Below are 11,459 nucleotides of genomic sequence, written 5' to 3'. Positions count from 1 at the left end.
ACTTCTCGGCGATCATCGGCTTGAGGGTTAGAGGTGACCCTATCCCCTATGACGCTGTGACGGGGAAGAATGCAGAGTTTCCGAGGCTTCTTCTGGGGTATATGCTAAGGGCGGAGAAGGAGGATGCCCAGTACTACCAGCTTCTGGATTTTTGGAAGGAGCCTCCAGCCGGGAGAGTTGAGGAGGAGCAAATGGCACGATGCTTCTTGTTGTACATGCTCGGTGCATCTCCGTTTCCCAATAGGCGTAACCGAGTACACTTGTCCTTTTTGCTTGCCTTGCGAAACATTGGAGAGATAGCCCGTCTTGATTGGGGCGGTGCGACTTTGGGGGCGTGCTATGCCTTCATGGGGTCTCTTTCCCGAGGAGCGGGGAAGAGCCTCGGCGGTTACTGGCGGGTCTGAGAGGTATAACTCAAGATTTCTCTTTTCTTTATTGCTAGTTAGCTTTCCATTTGTCTTTGTATATCTTGTGCTAACTTTGTCATGCCTTGAACTTTGCAGCTTTGGACATATGAGGTGCTGAACATGTATCCTACCACGACCAGGTGCCCCAGCAACGTGATACTTCCTCGAGCCTTGCACTGGTCGAAGGAGTATCGCGGGGTGAAGAAGGGGAAATGCGATTTGAATGCCTATTGACTATATTTGGATGAGCTATGTCCTGACTAGGTAACCATGTTTACTTGATTGCTCAATTCACACTCCTCATGCACTTCAATCGAATAATATTATGATGTATGCTTTTGATTGCAGGTGTACTGGCCCATTTGGGACCGCTTTGAAGTCCCATAGGTTGCTAAGAGCAAAGAGGTGGCAAGGGGGAGAGTGCTTTTGGAGTCCCACTATGGCTGGCAGTGGTACTTGGGTGACCGGGTGTGATGTTAGTCCTTGGGTTTGGACGCTTTCTTGGTCCCTGGACCACTCCCTCCTCTCTTGCAAACGATGAGCCAATACACGTTGGGGGAGGTGGAGTGGTTCACGCAGCTGGACCCTCAGTTAAAGCCACTGTTCCAGGCTGGCGCTGACTTCGCAGAGTGCAGGTCTCAGTACCTGATGAGGAGCTTTGGGATCCGTGCTGCTTGGGAAGCACAGTAGCAGGCGAGAGGTGGTAGAGGTGGGAGAAGAGGAGGAGGAAGAGGAGGATGAGGTAGTGGTGGAGGTGCAGGTAGTCAGAGCGGGGCCATTTTGCCTGCACTTTCCTGGACGGTGGACATAGTCACTGCTCAGGGAGCCCCTGGCTTGGCGGAGGTCCCACGCTCGACAGTCAAGCCTCCAAAGTTCATTGCTGAGGTATAATCATGCTCCGACTCCCTTTTGATACTTGCTATTTTCATATATATGTTTTGATTTGACCTTCTTATTGTGCAGGTGACTCCGGAGTATGCTCGGGAGATGGCAGCAGCCATGCTGGGTCTGGAGCAGCTAGTGCGGCCATACGCCATGGGCCACGCTCCGCCAGTACTGCCTCGTACAGGAGGGACAATGGTAAACGTTCGTGTTCCAACTACTTACTAAACTTTTTATTGCCTTTTATTCATGAATATGATGTAAATATTGTATGAATGTTATGCTCTTGCAGGCTAGAGGAGGGGCCTCTCTGGGATAATGTCAGAAGTCTGTTCGCATGCTTGCATAATAGGCTTCCACTGCTAGCTCTCAGGAGGAGCACCCCCAGAAGAGACATAGGCCCTCGGTCCCTGTTGAGGAGGAGGCTAGTGCTGGCTCAGACGAGACTGAGGAGCCAGAGGATATCGACCTGGACGATACCTCTGAGAGCTCAGTACCTAGAGCTGCGCCTGTCTAAGAGGTGGCTAGCTCTGAGGCAGAGGAGGGGACTTCTGAGGAGGAAAGCGAGGATGACGAGGACTGAGCCTCCACTTTTTGCTTTTTGCCTTTTGGTGGAGCCTGCGTGCTTCCTTTTTTTAGGGCATTTGTTTGCCCCTTTATGGATAGGATTTTGATTATAGGGCTTGAATGCCCCAATTTTGTACTTTGACTCATGGATGTCATTCTGGGCTTTTATATATATATATATATATATATACACACACACACACACACAATCTGGTTCCCTTGAGGGATCCCGAATGATGATGTGGTGTGGGAAGCTATTGTGAGCTGTTGGATTAAAATTCAATGGTCAGGACAAGAGATGGCATTAAACTCTCCAATAATTACACTTTATCCCCTAAAGCCCTCACACTTCCCCCCCTTCTTCGTTCATTTCACGCTGAATACACAGAACGAAGAGAGAGAGAGGCGACGCAAGGGAAAACGAAGAACGAAGTAGCGGACGACGATTGAAGCCCGACGAACGAAGACGAGAAGAAGATTGAAGATGAACGAAGATCCACCAAGGTATCTCTGTCTCTCTCTCGAGAAAAAACAAAAAATCTGGATTGGAAGAAATTTCTCAGAAATTAGGTTTTTTTTTTTTTAGGACGAACGACGAAGAACGAAGAGGAGAAGGAGAACGAAGAAGCTCGACTGGAGAACGTGATTGAACCAAATAAGGTATCTCTCTTCACCGTTTGAGTGATTTGAACCCTTTTTTGTTAGGGTTTCGATTTCGATTCTGGAATGGTGTTAGTAGATGTGATTTTGCAAACCCTAACAACTTATCCATCCTTTTTGTTGCTTATTTGAGCTTTTTGTGCTATTTATCAGTTATTGTTTGATTTCTCATTCCTTGTGAAATCAGCTTCTTTTCGCTGCGTGAAAGAAAGGCAACATAATCATTTTTTTTTCAAGTGTTGTGTTTTGATTGTAAAGGCAACAGGATTGGTTTTCCTCATTATCTTTGTAAGAATGAAACTTGACGAGTTGAATGTAATATGATGATTAGATAATCCCAAAAAAAAAAATCTAGTTAGGGCTTGTTTTGCCCATTTGAAATTGGCAAAAAATTAGGGCTTTTTTTTTGGGATTCGAAATCAGCAAACTATTTTGATTAGTATGGCATCTGTCCTAAAAAACTCGAAGATGGTGGCTTTGGATACTAAAAAGGAGTGATTTTTCTTAGTCTGAACAATATGATCCATTTGACCCTTTGTTTTGATGAAGGGATCGGACACCAGGTTATGATTGGGGGATTTTTGACTGATAAACAGGCTTCATATGGGTGGGTAAATTTTGAATGTGAAACTTTTTATTATTATCATAATCCAACTCTTCCTTCCACATTTATGCATGAGTTTCTATGATTCAAATTCTAAGATGAATTATTTTCTTTAGATGGATGTTTAAATTAAGTGAATGGGCCCATGTTTTATCCTATGACATTAGTCTGAGATCTGGATCAAGTGCTTCACATATTCTGGTATACTCTCCCTCTATGTTGGCTCATGCTTCATCAAACTACATTTCCTAGAAGTTCCACTTAAGCATGGTTACTTTGAATTTTTGTACTCACATAACAGCCAGGATTATACCTAATAGAAATTGGTTGCTACCTCCCCTGTAGTCTTTTAGTATTATAAGAACTATGGCAAAGAGCACCGTATGTGGTTAATCTGGAGGACTATTCATAGTTTAACAAGTTACTAATTGTGTTGTCATAGATGATTGTGTAATTGTTGGCGCAAAGTCAGAAGTGCGACAACAAGGCCTTTTATAGCTTTTTGGTGTAAGAATGATGCCATACTTGATCTTTTGATCAGGGTGACTTGGATTAGATTCTCAGTACTTGATTTTACTACTGCAAAGACATTTAGATATTGTTGCACACGCTGTGGCCTTAGAATTAGATACCTTTTTGCCAATTTTTACATTATAGGAGGAGAATCATAAGGAAAGCAACCCATTTAATGGAAGGAAGTAGTTAGGGTAACAATGGAAGTGGTGATCCCGATTTTGGGATCTTTTGTTATTGCGGAGAACCAACACCATTGAGGAAATCTGGAACACAAAAGAACCCAGGTCGAAGGTTCTTCGGATGTGCAAATTCTAAGGTGAGCTGCATGCATTGCCCTAAGTTATTCTATTGTTGTTCGATGGACCTGAAACCCTAAGTTCTTATTGTGTTCTTTGGATTGTGTTAAAAAAACCCCAGGTCGAAGGTTCTTCGAATTATGGTTTTTTTTGCTGATATGAGCCTTGTATTTTGCAAGGAAGGGCTGATTTGGGGCTAATGATTGTTCAGACAAAAAAAAAAGGCTGTGAGGACTGTTGAACAATGTGAGAGTTCATCATCCATGAGCATTAGTGAAGAAATGCAGAGGACAACAATCACAATGCAGATGAAGATTGAAGCCATGCAGAAGGAGATTGATGCAATGCGAATGAGAATGAGAAATGGGGGGAAAAATGAACTGGAATTACCTTTGGATTATTGTTTTTTGTGTTGTGTCGTACATGTGTGGCAAAAGCAGCCAGTGATCTCAAGTAGTCGTAGTCGTAGTAGCAGTAGTAGTAGTATGTTTGGGACTATGAAATTGCTTACTGGTGGGGATTTGGTTTGGTGTATCTAGCTTGGCCTTGGATGTATGGCTAATTTATTTTGAGATCGTTTTATCTTCTTACCTATGGCTAATTTGTATGGAAATTTATATGGACCGTGCCGTTTAGTTGAAATATAAGGTACGTAGCTGGGGATTCATTTGATTTTCATGCATGGGGTGCACTTGAGTAATTTGAGATTGTGATTACAGCTTGGATTCTATATGAGGTGGGGTAACCCTGTAAGTTTTGAGCTAATTGTTAACTAAAATATAAGGTACAATGTATGAGAGATATCGTGCTAAGGTGAGAAAAATACAGTATCCATTTGTCATAAAATAACACCAATTGCTTATAGACTTGTACACTCTGGCACAACAACTCCGATCCGGCTATACTCTTAATATCCTTGCAGTAAAATATCACTACCACATCAACATGCCTCCACTATCTCCTTCTCAAACAAGATTAAGCTGCTAGAACAAACATTATTCAGCATTTACGTCTCTCCAAACGGTTCTTCACAACACAAACTTCCAAATGAAGCATTTCAAAATCTATGTTTATTGTTCATGCCAAAATATATGGTTATAGAGCAAATTCCAGCATTCCTTATGCACATGTTTTTAACTTGACTCATAAAGCCACTGCCCGAGAAGTAACCATATTCATCATATGCAATTTGCAACTTAGATGAATTCTGAGAATTAAAACCAGCACATATTGGAGTATACAATTTGAATAGACAAATAGCTGACTCACTAAGTTAATCCAATGCTTCAATCCATCACTTAGCTATACAATTTTCAAACAGTTTAAACCCTAACAATCTAATCCAACCACCCCCATTTTACATCCAAAAAACAAAATGTTACACAAAAACAATCTGATCCAATCCATCACTTAGCCAATAACAAAATGTTACACAAACAAGTTTTCTTGAATCAAATGGAATCTATCCTAACAAAATGTTACACAAAAATCTGTCATAACATCCAGAACCACTTCAGTAATAGCATGAGAACCAACAGCAACAACAACAGCAACAGCAACAGCAACAGCAGACAACATCCTCAAAAACACCTTTAGATAGTAAAATCACATGCTAATGTCCTTCTTTAGGGCATTCCCAGAGATGGGACCTATTAAATGAGTTCATCATACAAAAAAAGAAGTAATGATTTGATTATAGTTCATGCATCATACAAAAAAAATTAGCATTCAAAAAAAGAAGTAACATGCATCACCTATCATGTAGCCTGTGCCTTGCCAATGTCATCTCCATACCCGCAAACCCATATAGTTCCTGAAACACAAATAAAATTAGCATTCAAGTCCGTATTTCACTACCTATTTTACTATCTATTTGAAGTCCGTATTTCACTTAAGCAAACACTTACATTCATCGGCAAAATTGTCGTCGTCGTTGTCATACAACCTAGCATCTTGTGAAGACCTAAAAAAATAAGACAATATTTAAAATATATTATGCGTGTAAACAATTAAGTTCAAATTATCAATAGACAAGTACACTTACATGTTCATAAGCTTCGGACAATTTCTTTTGTCATGCGACTGCCCCAATAACCCACACCCATGACATTTCCTACTTTTCTTGACGGCCTTCTCTTTTCCTCCTTTCAAACGCTTACCACAACCCTTTGCCCTAACTTTCAGTGGTTCTTTCAAACCATGTTGGCTTCCGAAAGAAATAGGCAATTGGATAGAACTCGTTGAACCATCTTGACAAGAACCCCTCATGAATGCAATCTTCTTTTGACTAGATAGCAACACTTCTCGCACAATTTCAGTTCCTTCTTCATCTAATATAGCGTCATCAAGAACTGTACAAGCAAGTTGAAAGATACCCTGTCGCCTCACCAAAAGTGAACTGCCACATATTTCTTTTTGATGACTGCCCAAGTCATCAAAAACTCTGCCTGCTTTTACAGTTTTAGTCCACCTTTGCAAAATGTATGTGCTAGGGAGTTCCCTAATCTGCATTAAAGACAAGTTCGCCAACAAGTGCCAACATGGAATTCCGTCGAATTTAAACATCTGACAACTACAACTCACACAGTTCGATGACTTGTCTACCAACAACTCACGACCTCTCGAACCTTCCCTTTCTTCCCTATGAACCTTCCACATAGAACGACATTCATCCTCATGTAGTATCGTAAGAACATATGCACCAACCTAAAATATTTCCTCCTGAAATTTCTTAAATGAATGGAGTGTGTATAACTCACTCATTTTCTTTTCCATCGACCATGAGGTTTTCAGGACTGGCTTCTCATTCATATCTTTGTGGTCCAAATCTAATTCATTATGTCGTAGACGTGCAAGAGCCCTTTCGAACCGTGTCACAAATTCATACATTGAATTATTGTCAGACAAATACCTCTTGAAGAATGCATGAGAAATTTTAGCCCTTTGACTACTTGTCATGTGAGCAGAGAAAATGTGTCTCGTATATGCAGGAACCCATCTGCCACAAATTTCGTACATGGATTGCAACCATTGATGGGTGGACAAGTTTGATTTTCTTACAACATATGCCCATGTTGCGTCAAACTCTTCAGGGCTCTCGAAATTCCAAATACATTTCTTGAACTCTTCATAATGTTCTTTGTATGCCAATGCACCTATTTTCTAAGAAAATTTACTAACAATGTGCCAAATGCAATATCTATGAAACGTATTGGGAAGAGCACAAGCAATTGCTCTTGTCATTGCCGGATCTTGATCAGTTATGATCATTTTGGGCAGTGGTCCAGGCATCGCTTTCAAAAATTCCTTGAAAAGCCACTCAAAAGATTCACTTTTTTCGTCACTTAAGAAGGCACACCCAAAAAGCGTTGTCTGCCCGTGGTGGTTAACCCCTAATAAAGGTGCAAACATCAAGCAATATTTGTTTGTGTTGTATGTAGTATCGAATACCACCATGTCCCCGAAATACTGGTATGACTTCCTAGAGGTTGCATCGGCCCAAAAACATTGGGTTAGTCTGTGCTCATCATCTTCCTCGATTGTATACGTAAAACCTTGATTCTTTTCTTTTTCAGTCTCAAAAAGCTCTTTCAACATGTTGGCGTCATGTCCATCTACATAGTTCCTCATATCCCTTTAAGAATTATAAATATCTCGCCGTAAACATCCAACATTTTCGAGACCCCCAGCTTGCAACTCTAAAACACTCATTTGTTGGCTAGTTGACACATTTGCAGCTGTTAGTTATTGTGTTAATGCTTTCTGTGCAACTGACACTCGACGTTGAGATTTCAAGAAGTGCTTCTTTCTTGGCGTCGTAAGAGGGTGGCTATGCCTCTCCACAAATTGGGTCACAACAAACCCTTCACCTGACCAATTTTTTACAACTGTTAGTTTTGCACCACATTTCTCCCTAGTTAAACCCCGCTGTCGTTGACTGGCCTCAGAACATTTACTCTCCCCTTCTTTGTAACAAACATACTCTTTCCTAATGGTTTCACGATTCTTATCCGTCTTGCTAGAATGGATTCGCACACTAAAACCAGCTTCGAATGCATAATTGTTGTAAGCTTTGAAAACATCCTCTAAGCTTTTAAATTGTTGTGCAATTTTTGATATCACCTCATTTTTAACTTCAGGAGTGTAAAGTGCTTCAGAAGAATTAGTAGACTCCTCAAAAGGTTGAGAAGGTGACGGTGAGAGTAGTTCTAGATCATCTACAGACTGCATTCTAACCACCAAAGGACAAAACAATAAATAAACCATAGTGATCGTAACTACCCTATTTTTCTACATGAGAGAGAGAGAGAGAGAGAGAGAGAAATATACCTTTGCAGTGGTGGTGGTGGAAACAAGGGGGTTGGATTGACATTGGAAATTGTTCTTCTTCCATTTCTTCTTCTTCGTTCCTTCTTATGAATGCATAACTGGAAATAGCAAAGACTATCAAATCGAATTAGTATATGAGCAATAAAATTTATAAGCTAACATTTAGTGTTTTGGCAACATTCACAGTGGCACCAAAGCCTATCAAAACAAATGGCCCCATCAAAACTCTTATTTTTCAAAAAATCAACATAATATCGGCCAAACATTTTGATTTTGTTTCTAAATTAACATCCCTAAACTTGCATAACAACATAACAAAAAGCCCTAATCGAGTAATAGAACAAAAAACCCTAATTATACCCTAACAGAATTGCCATCTTCGTCGTGGATGTGGTTTCTTTTACACTAATTTCTCATAATAGAACAAAAGTGATTGAAGAAAAAAAACGATAATGGAAAATGAACAATGGCATACCAATGATAACAGTTAAAAACTAATACTTCAGAAAGACAAGCTAATTATACTAAATGTCTCCTTTCCTTTTACATCCCGATCAAGGATTTGGGTGAGAACGAAAACGGTAATGGAAAAATTGAACTAAGCCAATTCAAGCCTAAGCCAAGTGGCTACATTTATCTAAGCCAAAGGCTAAAATGAAAATACTACACTGAAAGGGAATCCAGCAGCAGAACATAGAATACAGCAGGAGAACAGAACGTAGAATACAGCAGCAGAACAACTGCTATATTGCACACAATAAGGTCTAGTTCGAACTCTTTTTGTTCCATTTCTTCTTCTTCATTCCTTTTTTGCACACAACAACGGTGGCAAAGGCTGTGGCGGAGTAGAAAGTGGTCAGACGCACTGGCATTGATAGATACTACAAATTAAGGTGGTGGGGATCGAAGATAGAGCTATAAGAAACCTGAAACATCAGATAGCCCATTTTTTTCCCCTTTGAAGTTGATATTACAGCCCCATTTTTTCTTCGCTATTTCAAAAAAAAAAAAAACATATCCAAAAAAAAGAAAATGAAGAGATTTGCATCCCCTTTTGAACCCACCTAAAACTCCCACCCACTAGAAATTACTCAACCTAGTTGAAGCCCCAACCAAGCTGAACCTACAGACCATTCAAAAAAAAGCCCTCTTTGTGGTTTGAGTTCCAAAAACCTTAAAACCCATGTTGGATTTTGCTGAAAATGCAGAGACCGATCTCCAGAGAGAGAGGGGTACGTTCCAATCGGCAAAAAAAGCCCTAATTTTTGCTGAACCAGAATCGGCCAAATTTTCTTCCAATCCATATTATTATTTTTTTTTCGAGAGAAAAAGATGACAGAGATACCTCGTTCGTCGTTCTCCAGTCGATCTTCTTCGTTCTTCTTCTCCTCTTCATTCTGCGTCTTGTCCTTAAAAAAAAAATTTGAAATTTCTGAGAAATTTCTTCCGATCCAGATTTTTTTTTTCAAGAAAGAGAGACAGAGATACCTCGGTCTCGGTCGATCTTCCTTCGTCTTCTTCTCCTCTTCGTTCGTCTTTCTTCATTCGTCCGTCCTTCTCTTGGATCTCTGGTTCGTGTCGCCTCTCTCTCTCTCTCTTCGTTTTGTGTATTCAGCGTGAAATGAATGAAGAAGGGGGGAAGTGTGAGGGCTTTAAGGGGTAAAGTGTAATTATGGGAGAGTTTAATGCCATCTCTTGTCCTGATCGTTGGATTTTAATCCAACGGCTCACCGTAGCGTCCCGCACCACATCATCATCCGGGATCCCTCAAGGGAACTGGATTGTGTGTGTGTGTGTGTGTGTGTGTGTGTAGGAATTGCTCCTTAATCATTTCTGTCATTCAATTTCCTTTATTATTTGTTTCACACCAAAGTTCATAATATGCCACAAGACATGAAACTGAGTCTGATACGTAATTCAAAATAAAGTACATGTTGAAAAGGGAAGAGAAATCAAAGAAGTACCAAGGCATAGGAAATTGATGTTTTGTCTGAGAATTTTATGAGGACTACCTTGGTATGGGCTTGAACAAGACCGCACATGTTAATAATGACCTTCATGACTCGAGAAATTGACTTCATGCCTTGAATATGCTTGAAAATGAGGAAATATTTGTAACGCCCCGAATTTTGGGTACGTTAAATAAACATTTTATTGATAAAACCAAATGGAGTCTGGCTCGTTATTACAACAAAATTCCTACAAGAGTTCAATATTTACACAAATGAAGGGGGTTCTAGGGTTCCTAACTACAGCTCCACCTGCTCCTCCATCCTAGCCAGCTCCTCAGCTCCAAAAGCCTCTAAGGTGTACTGTTCATCTTGATGATCTACAAGGTCTGACACATTATACCAGCGTCACCATCGATATAATATGTCAGGGTCACCAAAAAGGCAACACCGTGAGCTACAAAAGCTCAGCAGAGAAATCCCATACCCGCTAACCCATAACTTACAAACAACAGGTTATACAATCATCGATTTCCACAAGATACAAGTATACACAGCTATCAACGACACATCCATATTCGTTAATCAACTATCGTTGGTGTCCAAGATTTTCTGAGTTTCTCTTACGCGACTCATCGTAGACCGTGTCAACATTTTTGTAGGGGGATGAAAACAATTGACGCTTCGGATCAACTGGATTGCAACGGCTTATTCGTGCCTCTTCACCGGAACCCTAGCTCGACGTCTGAACCCTTATCTGCAAAATAGACAGGGGGTGAGTGCACCTTTGCCTCTCGTGGCAAAGGCCCTCCGATGCCTTTGTTAGTATCACGTACTAGAAAACTCAGCCCTAATTATCAGTAGGAAAGCAATAATAATGCAACGTATTACGTACCTTTTACCTCTAGGTTTACCTCATATTTATAGATTTACGGATGCTTGCTGTTCAAGCATCCTTATTGCCATAGGATTCCTAACTCGTATAGGAAACCCAGGATATCAAGGAGTCTCATTTCCTTTATCAGTTTATGGAAAAGAGTCCTTTTATGATTCTTTTCCTTTAAGAGCCGAACATCCCATACTCGTTGGGTATCTTTCTCAGATCCTATATTCTTGGGATCTTTATCCCTTTATGGGACATGACTACTCTGGAATCTTCTAGAGTATTCCCTCTGCTCCTACTCTTAATTGGAGCTCCTTCTCTGTTCGGCTGTCTCATGGCCGAACAGACGGCTTGGACCAATTACCT

The 11,459-nt window shown here is 40.6% G+C and overlaps 2 protein-coding genes and 1 long non-coding RNA gene across 3 annotated transcripts; 1 reads left to right on the top strand and 2 right to left on the bottom strand.

Moving 5' to 3' along the window:
* Positions 1-3,887: 3,887 nt before the first annotated feature.
* Positions 3,888-4,504, top strand: LOC131316005 (uncharacterized). Its single transcript, XR_009196961.1, has 2 exons — positions 3,888-3,952; positions 4,144-4,504. It is a non-coding gene; the product is annotated as an uncharacterized LOC131316005 (long non-coding RNA).
* Positions 4,505-4,989: 485 nt separating this feature from the next.
* Positions 4,990-6,912, bottom strand: LOC131317321 (protein FAR1-RELATED SEQUENCE 1-like). Its single transcript, XM_058346878.1, has 5 exons — positions 5,977-6,912; positions 5,824-5,895; positions 5,727-5,745; positions 5,415-5,522; positions 4,990-5,139 (listed from the first exon to the last, which is right to left on the bottom strand). Exons 1-5 carry the CDS (start codon positions 6,588-6,590, stop codon positions 4,990-4,992), a joined length of 963 nt encoding a protein of 320 aa, XP_058202861.1. The 5' UTR covers positions 6,591-6,912.
* On the bottom strand, positions 6,639-7,562 carry LOC131317319 (protein FAR1-RELATED SEQUENCE 3-like). Its single transcript, XM_058346877.1, has 2 exons — positions 7,179-7,562; positions 6,639-7,094 (listed from the first exon to the last, which is right to left on the bottom strand). The coding sequence occupies exons 1-2, from the start codon at positions 7,560-7,562 to the stop codon at positions 6,639-6,641; spliced, it is 840 nt and encodes a 279-aa protein (XP_058202860.1).
* Between the last annotated feature and the right edge of the window lie 3,897 nt (positions 7,563-11,459).

This window comes from Rhododendron vialii, chromosome 2a (assembly GCF_030253575.1).
Source record: "Rhododendron vialii isolate Sample 1 chromosome 2a, ASM3025357v1".
NCBI lineage: Eukaryota > Viridiplantae > Streptophyta > Magnoliopsida > Ericales > Ericaceae > Rhododendron > Rhododendron vialii.
The sequence above is the reverse complement of the archived record's forward strand: the minus strand, read 5'-3'. Positions and strand labels throughout refer to the sequence as shown.

Excerpts from the sequence above, each read along its gene's own strand:
- LOC131317321 (XM_058346878.1), bottom strand. The coding sequence starts at position 6,590 with ATGTGGAAGGTTCATAGGGAAGAAAGGGAAGGTTCGAGAGGTCGTGAG. Across the intron at positions 5,896-5,976 it reads TGTCCGAAGCTTATGAACAT|GTCTTCACAAGATGCTAGGT; the intron begins GTAAGTGTACTT and ends TTATTTTTTTAG. Across the intron at positions 5,140-5,414 it reads ATGTTATGACAGATTTTTGT|AATTCATCTAAGTTGCAAAT; the intron begins GTAACATTTTGT and ends TTTAATTCTCAG.
- LOC131317319 (XM_058346877.1), bottom strand. The coding sequence starts at position 7,562 with ATGAGGAACTATGTAGATGGACATGACGCCAACATGTTGAAAGAGCTT. Across the intron at positions 7,095-7,178 it reads TCATAACTGATCAAGATCCG|AAAATAGGTGCATTGGCATA; the intron begins GCAATGACAAGA and ends AAATTTTCTTAG.